Source organism: Pteropus medius, unplaced genomic scaffold (genome assembly GCF_902729225.1).
Source record: "Pteropus medius unplaced genomic scaffold, Ma_sr-lr_union100, whole genome shotgun sequence".
In the NCBI taxonomy this organism is placed as follows: domain Eukaryota; kingdom Metazoa; phylum Chordata; class Mammalia; order Chiroptera; family Pteropodidae; genus Pteropus; species Pteropus medius.
Genome location: NW_024350319.1, coordinates 13,603,521 through 13,622,168, shown reverse-complemented (window position 1 = coordinate 13,622,168; position 18,648 = coordinate 13,603,521). Strand labels below are relative to the sequence as shown.

Here is an 18,648-nt window from a genome sequence, read left to right as displayed (position 1 = left end):
CATAGGGTACGAAGCATATGTTTCAGTAAGATACTCCCTTAGTAATGTGGCAGATAAATTGGTTCTTCAAGACATACCAGAGTTCTTTCTACATTAATACTCAGATTTGCTCAATCATTTGTATTATCTTATTCTCTAATACCACAACCTAAATACATAATATGAAAAAGTGAAAGGTATATTAACTCAAAAAAGAAAGCAAGAGAGTCATCAAAACTAAAATTATTCAGTGAGTGACTAATTAACACAATTACCATTTGGTGAAATTAATGTGCTTTACATGCTTCCTGTGCTTTTAATTAAGCTACCTTTATTACATTATTGATTCTTTCAAAATATAATAACTGATAAATGCCTAATGTAGATATAAAATCAATATTTCAAACATTTACTCTTATTAGACAAGTTTATAATCTCTTTACTTTTAACAAATTATTTTTTCATAGTAACAGATTTATTAAACATTTGATGTAGTCTTTTCTGTCAGAAAATAAAGGTTGATAAAAGCCAAGCAATACAATGTTACTGAGGTCTGTCAGGTGACTAACGTATATGACACACTGATTTATGACATTTTACTTCCCACAACAGACATGGTGGTGAATAAACAGACTGTGGATAAAAAAACCTTTTCTAAAACTGGAAAAGTAGCACGAGAGAATGAAATAGAATAGAAAGTGGGAGGAAAGTATAAAGGAAAAAAAAATCAATAATCATGCACTGGAACTTAATTAATCTTCATATATAAAATATGGCATATTTTGACACTGAATACTGGTATATAAGATGACCAAAGTATATTTCAAGTTAACTTTTTTAAAAAATGCCAGTGTATCCTAGTAAGTTTAGTCTTATTTTTTTCAATCTTGAGTCATATTCAGAACAAAAATACCTTCCTTGTGAATCCTGGTAGTAGCACTATAAGGCATTTGGTGTTTATAAGATATGAAGCAATATCGTATAATTTGTAAGTGGCATTAATATTTATATTTTTAAAAGTGAATTACATCACTACCTATGCAGAAGAAAGCTGCTGCAATCAAGTTATAATACATTCATATAATACAATAAGGAATATTTAAAGTGTCCTAAGAGCAATACAGTTAGGTATTCTCTTAAGGATTAAAAATCACATTGATCTGCACTAAAAATATAAAGAAATTCATTTTTTAAAAATGCATTGTTTTAAACCAATTTTAATTTACATTAATTTGTGAATTTAAAACATAAGGTTATATTAGCTATGCAGCGAATACAGATATGCTGTACAATTCCTATTAATTTAATGGGAGTTGTGACTCCCATTAAATTTAATAGGAGTCATACGGCCTAATCCCCATGCACCTTACTGAAAATTTACCTCCTAGCCTTCGACTAATCAAATATACTGAAATGAACAAAAATAGTCAATTTTGTTAGACTGGGAAATCTAAAATCCCTACAGTAAGTTAATTCAGCATTATCATAGCAGTAGCCTTGTAGCTATTCCCAACAAAGAAAAGAACAAGGTTATCACAATGAAAAGAGACAAACTGAAGGAAAGGTTTAGGAGCTCTGAAATTGTCACAATTATCCTTAACAGAAAATATGTTGTTTTATCCAATCTGGAGCCAGTTTTTAATTTTATTTTTTTCTTTCTTAGTACAGTCAAAAAAGAGTAACAAAATAATCCTTTTTTTTGATGACTAAAATTATACCCAAGTAGCTTGATCAAAGGAATAAAAAGCTATATGAAAAGGTATAGATAGTAACCCCCAGCAAACAACTGGTTCCTACTTCTGAGTCAATGAATTAAACCGTAATGTTTTTCAAAAAAGCTTTTTAAAGTTACTTTATATCCACACCCATGTACTCTAACACCTCACCTCATCTACCTGCACACATACAATACTACAGTGCTTGTGTGAAGCTGAGCAACATCGGTGTCATCCCAGAAATTTGTCAGAATGCAAAAGCTTGGGCCCCACCCCCGACCTTCTAGGTAATTCTGCTGCTCCTCAAGTTGGAGACCTACTGCAACATTTTATTCCTCATCCATGCTGTTTTCTCTCCACTGATTTTTTTCCTCACCACCATGCTCACTCACCACTGTCTTAACCTAACTTATTCAACTTCTACTGAGATTCAGCTCAAGCATCATCATCACTTCTAGGTGGAAGTCTTTCCTGACATACACTCACACCTAACTCAACCACCCTTCACTCCAATACCTCTGTGAATATCAGCATCATGGCACTCGTGGCCCTATTATTGCAACTGCTTATTGTCCCCTCTCTAACTATTTAAGATCATGACCTTCATCAAAGATTTATGTTATTTATGTGATGAATATAAAATGAGTGCTTATCGTAAACCAGGCATTATTCTAGGCACTTGGGCGTATCAGTGATGGGGAAAAAAAAATCTTTGCCTTTGTGAAGCTGAAGCTGACATTCTATGCGTACTGTGTATGTGTGTATATGTGCATGTGTGTGCAAATATAAATTTTATACACATTTATTGTGTGTATAAATAAAAGAATGAAAGAAAAAAGAATAAATGAATATGTCTGAATTATTTTAATCCTTAAGTTTAACTTTGGAGAACAAAGTTACTATTTCTTCCAGTAAATTACAGACCATTCTGAAGGAAACATATGCCAAAAACTTATTTCTAATTCATATTTACCCCTTAGATCTACTTTTATCTGCCACATAACTAGCAAAAAGATGCTACAGCCAAATATCCTTTTTAGTAAGATATCATTAACATAAAAGTCATTATAAAATGTGCTTAAAGAATTTAAAAATACACGAAAAACTGTTTTTCTATAGCTATGTTCTAAAATTTTCTTGATGTGTATAAAATAAATACGTAATGCTGTATCTAAAATATCTGGCACTTATACCTGGCATAATGTTTTTCTTTAAAATAAGGATAAGCAACAATGTAATTTGAGATAATTAACTAAAATTTTGACTAATGAAATCTAATTACATACTTACTGCATAAAGAATTCAACCTGAAATCTATTTTACTGACTTTGCTGAAGAACTGCTGTTATTTGTAACTTGTCACTTGAGCAAGCCTTCATATGTCTGACTTATGCTTTCCAGGGCTCCATTACATACCATAATTTAATTCTCTAGGACACAAAAATTCAATTTACTTTCCTACTTACTGATACATGATTCCACAGTGGGTTACTATGCTTATAAAAATCGGCCAAAAGAATCAAAACACACCAGCTTCTCAACAAAACTGATTTTTGAAGGGCTTGAGGTCAGTTCTCCAAGAATAAAATCAATTTTAAGAAAAATTTACAAAATATTTTGAAAGTTTGGTCTTTTATAATCATTTTTTATTTGGAAATTCAAAACATAATTTTCAAAAATACACAAGGGAGGAGAGACTTTAAGAATAAGTAAAACATTGTTCCTATTTTTCAAAAGCACGTAAATTTTAATGGTAAGGCTTGATTCTTAAAGAACTGGAAGAGATATAGAGGGAGATGAGCTAATTCTAACAAAACTTTATATACATAATTAGCTTTTACCACAGTAAAACATAAAAATGCTTAATGATTTGCTCTTATATACACACAAAACATGATGTATTTATAATGTTCATCTGAACATAGAATAAGTCCTTCTTGCAAATGTGGAAATTTACTTCTCATATGTATAGATGTAAAACAAATCCAAAATTATGTTGTCTTTAAAATCACACACTAAAGTAAAAGACTACTGTAAACGGGGGTAGGGAGAGGGTGCTCTGAAAAAGAAAGCATGGTTCATAGATGAATACAATACAAAGGCTTGTTATGTCTTAAAAAAATTAGTTGCTATTACTTAAAAATGTAATGTCTGGTTTGTATTGTAAAGCCAGAAAACTGGCAAAACCGGGCTAAATACTGGAATGGCAATCATGGGTCTTCCAGCAAGCACTTCCCTGTCTGCTGCATCCATGGGCCTGCTACATACACTCAAGTTACTTTGTTTGCTTGGCCTCAAAGATTTCAAGCCCTGCACAGGACAATGAGCTCAAGAGCAGAAACTGTGCCTGGTGCATTTTTGAATCCTAAGCACCTGGCTCAATTTAGTCACTTAGTAGATGAGGAAGGAGGGAGGAAACCACCTAAGAAACCTATTCTAAGTTTATCTGTAACAATCCAAGTACTAATATAAAAAGTGCTCATCTCTATAAGATTTGAAAAGGTAACAATCACATGAGGGCCCGGAAGAAACTTAATGGCTAAATGGTTAAATTTATATTTTCTTGCCTGTGCTTTCATACCTAACTTTGATTGGTTTTCTCTATAGGTGTTCACAAAGCATTACGCTTTCTGGCAATGAGGGACTATCATGTCATATAAAACTTTGCTAAGACAAAACCATGTGATGGTGGAACAGTGTGCATTAACTGTGTATACTCCCATAACGAGCAGTGTGGGTTCATCCAAGGCTCTTTTTACCTGTAGGAGGGAACTGCTTCAAAAGCAACACCCCCTGGCCCCTGGCCTGATGTGCCAAAAATGAAATTTCTCTTAACAGCAGATATGAATTCTGACCTGATAGGCGACACTAGAAATAAAACTGCAGTATCTCATGAAGAAGTCTCTGTTTGCTAACCCCCTTCTGGGTTAAGCTACTGTGCTAGCAAAGTGGTCTCGATCTTGATTGGAAAATTTTTCATTATGTGGACTAATAAGCCATTGGTCCACACCTGGAATCTTTTTTTAAATATATAAAAACATTCAAACATAACAGCAGGAATTCAGTTAGGTTTTCCTCCCAAAAAACAGCTGCAAAATTACAGACTACACACAAGATTTTCATAACAATCCAATAGTATCATTAGGATACTATTCATTCAGACATATTACATTTTAATGTTAGATTTGATGTATCTTAACTCTGATGCAAAGAGCAACATTTTCTAAAAATAAAACATTAACCTATTTATAACTTTCTGAATATAGAAATACTTATTTTAAAATATTCCTAAATTTGTTATTTTTTGAATAACATTATTGAGTTATATCAACATACTGAAAGTAGAGAACTGGGAGGGCGAGGAGAAAATAATGAAACAATTTTGGACCGAGCAATTCAAACAAAATTCTTTGGGCAAAATTAAAATGTTAACATTATGAAACTTATCACAAATACATTGGAATAATAAGCTTGCTTCTATCTATTAGCTGACAGTAGGCCTCTCTCTACCTAGCATTTCATTAATAGGTATAAATGTGATCACTTAAAAATACACATAAAACCAATTTTAAAATTCTAAAATGCTTTCTTCAAGAATATTTAATTGAGACCAAAATATTCATTTTGTTTTATATGCATTTCTCACATTTTATATTCTTTACAGATTTTACAAGTTAATGTATTTTCATGTCAAATAGAACAGCTACCACTATCAACTATAATAGTAAGACATCTTAGCTCCATATTAATTTTAACCTACTCTGTAAAAAGCACGTGGAAGGGTGTTATTTTCACATGGAAATAACATGTAAGACTAAAGAAATAATGAATACCAGGAAATCCATACAGTAATTAATAAATGATGGTACAAATTATTTTATTACATCTTTTTAATTCTTTAAAAACCAGATCTATCTTCAAAAAGGTACAGATAAGCACTATAAAAAATAAGATCTTCCAGAATATGCAATAATTTGTATTTTTTGAACTATGACCACCCTTAAGAAGTAGACAAAACTAAAACTGAAGTAAAAGAGTTGCCACAAAATAGTTTCAATTTTACTAGAATAAATTTAGTCAATAAATATAAAATATATATCAAAAGAAAGCTTTCATTTACTTCTCTCAGGATTATTTACAATGATTATATTTATAAATTTATGTAAAATGTAAGTTCAGACTTCTAGCACTTTGTTACAGCTGTGTAATGAAAATAATTCAATTACCAAAAACAGAATTCAACACTCAGAAAATCTTTTTAACACATATTTCTAAACAGTTGGCATTATTCTAGCTAATTCTAGCCACTTCTATATAAATGAGATCACATAGTTTAAGTTCTCCTGGATATAAAAAATAAAATTTAAATTGCATCTTACCTTCTGTATTCGGTAAGAAGCTGATTATAATGATAAACCACAGACTTCGCATTCTGCAACCAGAAGACACCATTATTGATCCTGTTAAATATTTTCTTTGTATTCCTTAATGAATCTAGTTATACATGCCCAGCTTCATCGAACCCAGCAATCTGCATCATTGATCTTCATATCTGAAAAACAAACAAATCCATCATTTACTCTATGGTCATGCTGCATTATAAAATCTACAAAAATAATAATTCTCTTTCCTTCCCTTCATTCCCTCACTCTTCTAAATATTTTTTTTTTAAAAAAGGTATATATTTTTTTCATCTGTACACTGGATATGAGCCCCATATCAGAGCCCAAAAAAACACTTATAAACAACTAGAACATAAGAATTTACATAATTATATAAATTCCTAATGATGAATTTTTCTTTGAAAAGCTTACAAAGTCATTCTAGAATAATACATCTGTTGCTCAATATGCCATGTTAGTTTTTCAAAGCATAGTTGACTCTTGAACAACACAGGTTTGAAATGTGAGAGTCTACTTAATATCAATAAATACCTGCACTAATTTTGATCCACTGTTGGGAGTCCACGGAAGCAAAAGGCCAACTGTATGCACTGATCTACTCCATTTTATAGAAGGGACCTGAGTCTCTGTGATTTTGGCATCCACGGGGGTCCTGAAACCAATCCCCACAGATATCGATGGACAACTTTAAGTTTGGGGGGCAGTCAAAGTTATTTGCAGATTTTTCAACTGTGTGGGGGTTGGTGCCCCAACCTCTACATTGTTTAAGGGTCACCTGTACTAGCTTTAATACCTAATACCTCTAACAGAATTTTATAAATACTTACTTTTTTTGGTTTGTTTCTAGTAATAACAGCAGTATTACCTACTATTTTATCCTGTTGTCTTGCAAGATACAGTTGAGATATAATGAAATGGTTAATAATAGTCAAGTCTCTGAATTACTTCATTTTAAAATTTAAGATTTTCATATACTGTTTTTTCTTATAGCAAGGTATAACATTCTAAGATCAAATCTACATCTGTGAGTAGGTTGGTCCATTAACTGGACACAAGTAAAAACTCCAGAACATGATGATTTTATCTCCAAGGTTACATCTCTATTTAAAAAAGAAAAAAGAAAAGAAAAAAAGAAACTGGCGGAGGAATGGCAAAGAACATAAAACCTAGAGCCAAGTCTAATTTTGACACGCCCTTAAGAATCCAGTTCTACAACTGGAGAGGATACAAAAACTTCAGGAATGTGACTCAGTCAGTACTTCTCATTTCCTAGAATCACATGAGACCAGTTCACTTGTTGGGTTCTACAGAAGTGTTTTTACTTCTTTCTAGGGTAACATGAGGAATCAGAGTAAATAAGAGACTTATAATACACAAAAAACGCAGGCAGTTCCCAAATATATCTAGCCTCCTTGTCTAGCTTCTAAGAGCCAAGAAATTACATATTTCTTTTTTTCTTTTAAGGGACATTTTAACTCTTTCTTTATATTAATTTCCTATTATTTTCTTCTAAGCAATTATCTTACCAAGTTTTCTTAAGCTTCCTGACCTGCTGCAAATAAAAGTTTTTGAAAGTGGAGCAGTGAGGGAAATAAACTCCATTCTGAGGTTGTGTCTGTAATTCAAAAAAAAAAAACAAACCTCAAATAATTTAGATGCTGTCACTGAAGCATAAAGTTTAGGGAAAAAAAATTCCTAGATAACACTGAGTTATCTATTTTACATTATCTGAGTTACTCTGCATTTGCTACATGCTTCATGTATCACATGTAAGTCTATTAGAAGTTCACTATATTTTATTACCAGTTCCCGATAATGTAATTTCAATGGATAAGCGGTCAGATTCTAAATGGTTTGGAACACTTACCACACTATAAAGTCACTATCTTTCTGAACCAACAAACACACCGAAAAGAATGTAAGAAATTAATCGGAAGCTATTAGCTAGTGTTTAAAGATCATAAAATCACAGATGAAACTAGCAAGATGTTTCTGTAGTAAGAAGTTTGTTTCATTATGCCTATAGTTTCAGAGATAAAAATACTTCCCCATAACCCAACATCAGCCTGATTTTTTTTTTTTTTTTTTAGGCAAGGCAACCCCCTTGGTTGACCTCACAGATTACAAGGACCTTGTCAGCTCACAATTCCTTATTTTTTTATTTTTTACGCCTATAGCACCCGTTCTTCCTATGTGGTCTCCCATCCAAGTACTAACCAGACCCAACCCTCCTTAACTTCTGAGATCGGAACAGGATCAGGCTGTTCAGGGTGGCATGGCCATTAACAACAACAGCCCAATTTTTTCAGCTCTCTCTGGAACCTCTGAAGACAACAAGGTATCATGATTAGGAGAGTCAAATTGATATTACCCAGTTCTGAGAACATTTCAGATGTTTCTCTGTCCAAAGAAATAGGACAAAAACAAAGGGGAGAACAAGCTTCCTCTTCTGAATGCAAAATATATTTTTAAAAAATAATACATCAAAAATTAATGTGATAGAGACACATGGCACACAACCCTGCAAAACTGGCTAACTGTCTCTATTCATTTTTCACTATGAACTTTCCAAACACTATTCAAAAGACAAAACCAAAAGTAAACATGCAGTTTACAACTGCTGTGGCAAAGGGCCTGCCTTAAGACTGCAAGCTATTTTATGGAAAGTATAAAGAGAGAGAAGTCAGATAATGTCATGGCCTGTCACATTGAAAAGGTTCATCAATCAACAATTTCTTATAACCTATAGACTGTTCAATGATCTGGGAAGAAATTAGAATAATTTTAATGTGTGAATGAGGTATATTCATTACTACAAATAAAATTAAGTGAGCCTTTAGAATGCCTGAGATTCAAGCAAAGAATTCTGACTGTCCACGTTTGAGTTGTAATGAGTACTTTCATTTCAATAACTAATTGCATACAGGCCGCTTGCCCACATGCACAACTCTTGAACACATTTCCACTTTCTTAAAGCGATCCAAGACCAGTCTGTCTTCAGTCATCCGCTCTTTGAAAGAGTCCTTGTTTGTGGGAAGAAAGGGAAGGAAGAAATCAGGGACCGATGACTGCCTTGTAGGAAACAGCTGCCAAGATAGGAAAACCTCTGTTAGTGAGAGGAAAAGAAGGAGGAAACCGCACAACCAGGATCTTTTTTGTGGTCTCTGGCCAGGCCAGAGAATTTTATGAACAGATTTTGACTACAGTAAAATTTCAGTATATTCTTAAGGTTTAAATGTGAAACAATTTTAAAAGTATGTTCTAGTCAATTATGAGACAGTATAAATGATTTCTAACAAACAGCACTGGTTCTGGAATGTAATAAAATCATTGCTTCTTTTATGCAAATAAAGCTGAAGTCTGTCCATCTCCCTCTGCTGTAAGTAAAAAGAATATCAAATTTATTTTTCTCATTCTACAACTGATATGCAATCATTTTCACATCAAATACAATTATTTTCAAAAGCTCAATCTTTAAATGCAATTTTGAAAACCAAGTCAAAAGATTTTACTGTTGTGATCCAAATTAAAAACAATCTTCCATTTAAAAAAACATTAATGAAAATTGAAATACTTAGCAAACCACAATCAGCTAAGGATAGAAGGAATAAATAATCAAACATGGTGAAACTAATCCCAAGAAAACATTGCTCCTAAATCAAACTCGAGCCAAAGGATACTCAGACACATAAACGTTTACAGTTAACACTCTTCCTTCGAACTCTATAATGACCCACAAAATGAAGCTCAGGAAAAGCTTTTCACAATGCAAAACAAAAAGAAGAAACAAAAATCAGAAAAAGACTATTAAATTTCCTTTCAAGGAGGAATTGGGAGTAAAAAAGGCACAGTGCAAAGACGAAACTCCTCCTAATGCTAAGGAACAGTTCGTTTCTTAATAAAAACAGAAACAGACATTTCTCCTTAAACTACAAATATGATTTTAAAAAAAAATCAAAGCCACTTATAATGTACAGCCTCCTCCTACTTTCTCTTATCCCTCAAATAAGATTCAAACAATTTCAACCTAATCTCGTTTCTATAAACCATACATGCCATTTTCTACCAAACCTCTGTCAAGATTTTTTTTTTTTTATCTAAGTATCCTATTACTCTGTCATGTAAAAAGTCAATTAATGCATCATTACTACTAAATCTTCCAAAGCTGAACAATGACTTCCAGGAATATGCCTCAGCACTGTTTATATCCTAACAGTTCTTGATGTTTTATACACTATTTAAAACGTTCAGTTAGCTGTAGTCTTTCAGACAGTAACCTGCATATATTTATGACGTACATTAAACATCTCGTGCCTTAAACTGTCAGAAAAATTAAGAAAACACCACTAATCAGTTTTATTATCGTAAATTTATGTAACATTACCAAGAAATCACATTTAACCTTAAAATTAGCAAAAATAGAAAAAATAAAAACCATTTGTGAAACATCAATAAAAGAAGAAGATAAAAAGGCTTCAAATTAGTGAGAAGAAAAGATAATTTAAAATTGTCTAAAAGTGGTTAATGAAGGTTGATATTCTATTACGAGCAAAGCCATCATAAAGATTCATATCTAAAGCTTTATCTTTGATTTCTATTCATGGACACTGACCTGCTGGAGCAATGGATATTAAACCCAAAACCATAAGCATGAGAACAGGGAAAGGGAAGAGCCATCCAAGCATTAGACCTACCAGAGTTACTCCTCCTTGTTATTATGCACCGATGCTGTATAAAATGAAACATTAATGCTTTGGGTACACCTAAAATTCTATGCACTGCATGTATGTCAACTCTGAATGAAAGCTAAAGACGGCTGTGCAAAGTCAGTCCTTCTGATCTTATTTGTGCTATAAAAATCATAATCATGATAGGACAGAATTTACTAGCAAAAGAAAGCTGCTTTTCTATATTTTACCAAAACTAAAACAAAAATAATATCAATCCCACTCTGTCTCCACGCAAAGGCTTAGAAAATGGAAAACAAATTAGTTGCATTTCAATTTAGCTAAACTTCATCAGGGTGGTTCATTTTTCAGAAATATCTTCTTATGTGTGGTCCTAACAGGCCACAATTTCCCCTCCTTATTAACACAGGAGAAAACATCAACTCCCTTGAGAGTTTTCTTTCAGTAAGTTGTCTAAGCAAAACCTTTGCTATCACTAATTCCAAAGCCTTTTTTAGCTCCAGACATTCAATGTTCTTTGCATTTGCTTATTTTCTTTAACCTCACGAGGATAGGGTTGGGGCTGGGAATGAAGATAGAGATTTTAAAACCATGTGGCCAACCACCAGTTGCTACCCTCTTTATCCGTTTCATTTCTGCGGACACTGGTATCAAGTCTAGCGTAGTTTAATCGAACTATTTATGCTAAAGTCCCCTTACCATTCATTATTGATCTTACCCTTTACTGAAACTTCTTTGTTGTGAAGGATAAATTCTCCTATGAGAGGGCTTAGTGGAGGAGCAGAAAGGAAAAGAGTTCAGGAAATTCAGGAATGCTCCTAGTAAATTACATCTGTTACTGCAGTAATATCTAGGAGTCTTGCTGAGCATGCAAAAGAGGCTTGTAGTTGTAGAAACTAGAGGCACAATGCAGGGCAGTCTGCCATTCTCTTCATTAAAATCCTTCCAGTTGAAATAATAAAAACAAATGGCTGTCATTTCAAACCAATGCAGGGAACATTTGATGACTGAACATAAACTTAAAAAAGCTACATGCCTAGTTCAAAATATTACTTTGTATACCATAAAAACTTGATAGCATCCTCCAAAATTTTCTACTAAAAAACAACTCAAAAATCCATTCGTTTAAAATATATTATTTATTATTAAAATTATAACATACCTACGACATAGAAGTTAGTTTTTTTCTACACTTGGGGGAAAGGGAGAGCTATTTTTAAATGGCAGTCCTCTCCAGCTCTAAGACATTATATTGCCCTTTAACTTTCCCATACTCTGGAATTCTTATGCAGTTTTTTGAGTTGAATACAAATCATGGGTACTATGGCTAAAAATATTTCCAGAGTGCCTATTATGTGTGAAATACTATATTAGACACATATCGCTAATCCTTATGATGTCAGTATTATAAAGGTCAGAAATATGAGGTTTAGAAAGAAAAAGTAACTCCACTAGCAGGTGGCAGAGTCTGAATTTCAATCAAAGCTATTTATAGTAGTCCCTTTTATCCGCAGAGGAATATGTTCTAAGACTCCCCCCAACTTATGGATGCCTGAAACTTGGAAAAGTACTATATATACTACGTTTTTCTTATACATACATACCACCTATGATAAAGTTTAATTTATGAATCATAAAAATTTCTGTGAATGTGATCTCTCACAAAATATCATATTGTGCTGTACTCACCCTTCTTCTTATGACGATGAGACATGAAGTCGAGAATTTTCACCTAATCACTGATTGTACCTAATGAATGAACTAATCACTGTTCAGGCAAATAGAAAAGAAAAAAATCCATTGTTGCTCCAAAGATGATATCTTATGTTTGGTTCACTGCACTGGATCCTTTGTTCATGTATCATTTTTACTAGCCATTCCCTGAATCAATATTCATGTTCCCTCTTGGTCTATATGTACAACCACTAAATGAAATAACAATGACCCAGGATCCGTTCTATATTAAATCATCAATATCATCACCAAAGATTTCCTAGAAGTAATGAGATAATCTAAGCAAAATATGTCAAATGATCGTAAAAATACAAAAAAAAATTAACTATAAGAAGTTTTCAGTAAGAAGTTGAAAATTTTAAGTATATAGCATATTGCCTTTTGTAATAAATGATAGAACTCATTTACAAACTATGTCCAGATACATAGTGTCATTTAAACTTGCAATTCTTACTTCTAAAATAGATATTAATCATAACTGCACGTATGTCAGTTTAAGTCAGTGAATATCTAGTGATTATATTCTACATATTTTTGATATTGAGTACTGAAATGAGTGTTACGTCTTTGCTTATTATTTTTATCTTATATATTAGTTGTTCCTGTGTTAGGTTCTAAAGGATTATAAAACAGATTAAAATATGCTTGACATCTTCAAAAAATTAATAATCTTCTAGGAATTAAACACACAAGAAAATTACAAAGACCCCCAAATATGAATAATTGCTAAATTCCCAAAAACTTAATGGTAATAAGTGAATTTGTACAAAAATAATGAGAAGAGAAATAAAAGCAGTTTCTGGACCTGTGTTTCCCTTGAGATGTATACCTAGATCAGCTAATGCCATCTTGATGAAAAGAGTCCAAGACTGAAATCAAGAGCACTCTCTAGAATATCAGCTTAACCTACCACTGTAAGGGTTTGGACAATTCACAAACATCTATGCTTCAAGTTCAACAATTATATACAAGGGTAGAAATATACAATAAATCTACTAGTCCATTATTTTCCCTATAACTCCAATTACAGGTTTATGGTTCTAAATCCATCTAAAGTAACCTAAAGGAAGATTTTTAGGGGTTATTGCAGTATGTTTCACTATGGGCTTATCTCTTCTATCAAAATGTCTCAGCAATGATCCTAATAAATTTAATTTTAAAATTACATGTAAAGAAGTTACCATTTCTAAAATTTTTTTTAAACCTACTTACAAATTATATTACATTGGTGGCCATAATATAATAATCTGAGGCTTATTCAGCTCACATGTTGCACAGTCTGCTTCTGTGAGAAAACTACATACAATCAAAAAGCAGGATGACACTGTGGGCTTCTTCCAGGAAGAGGAAATCCCTGTGCCTTACCCAGGACCAATCTCCATCAAGCCTTACATTCCATACCATATATACTTGTATCTACAAGCAACACTCAGTATAACAGCATTTTATTGAATTGTAGAAAAGAGGACTATGTCAATTATTTCTGAAAATTAACTTAATTAACATTATGAGAAATAAAGTTGTAGTCTAAATGAATGAAAAAAAACAGACTCTTCCAGTGGCAAAGTAGGATTCTATGTGGTTGGCATGGCTGATTCCGATAGCGTTAGGAGACAAATGAGAAGGCAAGAGAAATATTCATGGACAGAACTATAAGAAACAATAATGGCTGAGTCATTTTGAATAGTTGTGAAATATTAAAAAATTAAAAACAAAACCTTCATTTAGTTCATTAAAAAATTAAAATATATCAAGTTTTACATGTTAGTGCTACTTAACTACTCAATAATGGAGTGGAGGAGGTATGTGGTTTTTAGAAAAGGGTCTTTCAACTTTAAAATATAATTTATTAATCTCTTAAAATTTCAAACAACATTAAAGTAGTGATGTTATAAAATGGTGATGTTTAATAAAAAGAAACAAAGGTTATTAAAAACCTGGGAAAAACTGAATTGAATTATCCACACATTGAATTATTTGCCAAGACTCTCTTACTTGTTAAAAGACTAATGTTATTTTTTTAAATGTTTCAACAATTTTTTAAAAATTTTCAACTCAGAAATCTGAGGAAAATATATCCCCTGTTGCTACTCCACAAATAAAAGCATAAAGTTGTACTTAATAATAATTACCAATGATAATAACCAGTGATTCTTCAAATCTCTTAAGCTAAAAACTACAAATAGTATTCCATATGTTTGGGAAGATGAGAAGCAAGGAAGTATGCAGACTGGTATTAGAGAGCAGGGATCAGTAAACTTTTTCTATAAAGAACTAGACAGTAAATATTTTAGGCTTTAAGAACCATACAGTCTGTCACTACTATACGACTCTGTCATTGTAACACAAAACCCACCACAGACAATGAGTAATGAATGAGCATGGCTGTGTTCCAGTAAACTTGACTACAAAAACAGCCCACCACGGATAGTTTGCCAACCCCTGCTCTAGAGGAACAGACACAAGATAAAGAAATGAATGCAGTTCAGGCAAGTAATGAACTGACCAATAACCACCAATGTCTGCCAAAATAATCAAATCAACTTTAGTCTGTTATTTTAAGAAATTAATTTAAATGCTAATGTAAAGTTAAATTAACTATGCTAGAATGAGAAAAACAAAATAAAGCAGCATCATACTGACTAAAACAAGTTAGTGTTTCAGTATATGTGTAACAGACTCATATGTGCAGCTTAGAGTGTTTAGGGAGAAACTCCAGAAAAGAAAATAAAGGACATTACCACAATAACCTATCTTACTACTTTGTTTGGCAGGAAAAAATGTAAAACCAATCTAAACAGTCAGTAACGGAAGACTGAAAAAGTAACGATGTTTGGACAAGACCTCTGAGGTATTCTACCATTAGTATGAGGGTTTCAAAAAACTTGGTAAAAGTGGCTTCAAACTCCTGAAGCTTGTCACCATTGCTACTCACCCATATGAAATACTGGATACAGCCCAGTTCCACACTGTATTTAACAGAAAACTGCTGAATTCTAATTTGTTGAATGTCTGCTATAAAGCTAAAATTCTACAAGGCCAAAATTACCAATCTTATTCCAAAAAATTATAGTCACAATAAATGCACACATTTCTTATAGAATAAGTATTTCTGGAGCTTTTCAATTCCCTACATCTAGACTCTCCCCAATCAAAATACTTTATTACTATTAGAGTAAATATTTTTATTTTCTGCAATCTAACGTTTCTTAAAATTAAATAGTCATGCTGTAACATACCACAGAATAACATTTCTAAGCTACGATTAATAGGTATCACATGAAAATACATGAAGGCTAAACCTTTCTATCACTTTTACATATAAAACAAAAGAGTGGAGAAGGTTACAAATTTTTAATAAGAGCATCGTATTATGGTAGTAATAATCTAGGTGTTTTACTAGAAGTGAAGTAGATTACTGTAAATGAAATTTTAAAACGTCCTTTTCCATTTTACAGATAACACAAAATGACTTTTTTTCATGTCTCTAAGCGATAAGGATAAATTTGCCACACATATTTAAATAGTGCCTTCACACTTCCCACCCTGGCTCATGAATTAATAATTCAGTGACATTAATACAAGAAGATAAATGATAAAAAGGTTAAAGCACATGGGCCAACCATACACACATACTTCTTTTAGCACAGTTAATACTTCTCTGCCAATTATAGCTAAAACTTTAACAGTTTTCAATAGCGTTTTTACAATCTAAGTAGCAGCTTATGCACACACAATTTCACACAATTCAGGCTTAATAAATCTCCTGCTGGTACCAAACAATCATTCTAGGGGATTAAAGTGCAACATCTGTTAACATTAATAATGTTTTATATAGTCATATGTATTAAAGAAGCCTCTACTCTATTATTAGTCTCCTAGAAAACCTTCTAGACCAATATACTGATTAAGTGTGAATTATATACATATTCAATTGGTGACTTAAAATAACAAAGAAAAACATTAGTGTGAAATGGTAAAAGAAAAAAATCACATCTCCTATAAAGTAACAGATTTTCTTTAAACCAAGCTTGCTGAATGTGCACAAGTGTGCATGTTGATCTAAACACACATAAATGAAATTAGCTCTGTCTCTAACTAGAGTTCTTAGAACCAAGAATCCTCTGAAGCATTATTCATTTTAAGTTTGGGTAAAATATAGCTCTGCTAATAGAAAAGGTATTTCATGTTAAGGTGGTATACATTCACTCACTGTTTTATTGATTCTTTCTCTGAAATGTCTTAATCCCCTCTCATTCCTTTCGCTCCCTCCACACTAACCTCTTTTTAAACTTCTGCAAAACTCTCATGGCTGATTTCTCACCATCCATCCAGCTTGCCAGCCTCCATTAGACTAATCTTCTTAATTTCACTCTAAAACATAAAAATGTGCAAAACTGGAACCAATCCTAGAGATCGCTTTATATGTAAGACAAAGAAAATACTTGGGGTTGTGACTTCACAAAGGCAGATCTCTAAACTGACTGATCTTATATTTTTCCCACGAGTATATATATTATTATCTCATTGTAATTACCACAACAAATGTAATATCTCTATTTTAACAACAGAGAAATTACAATTGGGGGATACATGGTAAAAAGAGAAATTGTAAAAAAAAAAAAAAGTGGTAAAAAGCAAAACTGGGAAAAGAACCCAGAGATCTAACTTGAAAAATACTTAATCCATCTCTTTGTTTCTGTCAAACTTTTTTGCTCAGTAATTCTAAATATGTCTTTCAAATTGACTTTTACTCAAGATTTTTTTAGCCACAATGAAAGCATTTCCCTTCTTTCCAAAAATTCTTTAGAGACTTTATAGGTTTAAAAACCACCCATTCCAAAAAGCCAACCTGACCACCTCAAGCTGAAAAAAACCTTTCCTTCTGCAAATTCTTATGGTGATTATCTATGTATCATTTGTATGGTAGTTGTTATTGGGTTACTTTATGATTCCTCTTCAATTAAGCTTTGAACTATTTAAAAATCTCTTGTCTAAATCTTCAATATTTATCTTTCTTCAACATATCTCTCTTTAAAACAAAGCAAAAAAAATTTCAGGAAACATACTTAGTTCAAGGCACTGAGACTGATATTACAAGCAATAGAACGATGCAAAAGATAAGGAAATAGGCCAAGGGCACAAATAACGTTACAAATTATTTTAATGTAATTAAGAGAATAAGTGCTCCATATGGACCATGGCTTTTGCTCAGCGCTTCAATCTTGATTCTGATGAGTAGTGTAATATCCTGGTGATTAATACAGTGAATATATAATAAACTGACCAAATTTCTGGAAAATTATAATAATGTTTAATGTATTTCTTTTTTAGCTAACATCTAAGCTTGAGGTAATTTGATTTTTGGACCGTAAGAGGCTTACCCTCATCTCTGTAACTTTGTTGGCATACTTATGCTGTTCCTTCTGCCTGGAATCCCTCTGCCACCTGCTCCTTGGCCAACTACAATTCCTTTTCCAAGACTCAGTTTAGGCCCACCACCTGACTATCTAGTCCCTCCCCTTCTCTAAATCTCTACCACACACACCAGGGAAAAACTGCCACTGTGTCCAAAGTATAATGTGCCTAGCACTATCATAAAGTATCTGAAGTATGATTTTCAAATTCTTGTGAGCAAACTGAACAGAAACCATGGCTTTCACATCTATACCCTCAATGCCAGGCACTCTTGCATAATGCCTGGCAAAGAGCACATGAGAAATATTTTTGACAGAAAGGAAGGTAGGTAAATAGGAAGAAGAGAGTGAGAGGAAAGGACTGAATGAATAAACTATAGGAAGCAGCAAACACAATAACGGAAAGGATAAAGAAAAGTGAATGGAATTCAGAAACTGAAGTGTAAAACTGAAATATATATTTTTTAAGAACTGGAAACAAACTTAAGAGATTGCCTAAAATAGATTTTCAAGGAATTTTTTTCATACTTCAGACTATTTTTTTAAATTAAATGTTTAACTAAATATTGAGAAATGCCAATTTAAAACACAGAAAATAAAAATGGCTATTTTTCAGGAAGTTTAACATCACTGTTTGGCATAAAATACATTATCATTTTTGCCATTTATAAGAGTCAAATAAACCCCTCTCGAGAAGAGTTTTAAAAACCTC

General features: G+C 32.5%; 1 protein-coding gene and 1 pseudogene across 10 annotated transcripts in view; both read right to left on the bottom strand.

The window, feature by feature from the left end:
• ADGRL2 (adhesion G protein-coupled receptor L2) overlaps positions 1 to 18,648 on the bottom strand; it is a 180,153-nt gene that overhangs the window by 139,622 nt on the left and 21,883 nt on the right. For all 10 annotated transcript variants that reach the window (XM_039838674.1, XM_039838679.1, XM_039838678.1 and 7 more), the window contains exon 2: positions 6,074 to 6,246. In XM_039838674.1, coding sequence (XP_039694608.1) covers positions 6,074 to 6,146 — 73 coding nt within the window. In that variant the 5' untranslated portion in view covers positions 6,147 to 6,246. The remainder of the gene's footprint in view (positions 1 to 6,073; positions 6,247 to 18,648) is intronic.
• LOC120583494 (uncharacterized) lies at positions 8,266 to 8,384 on the bottom strand (annotated as a pseudogene).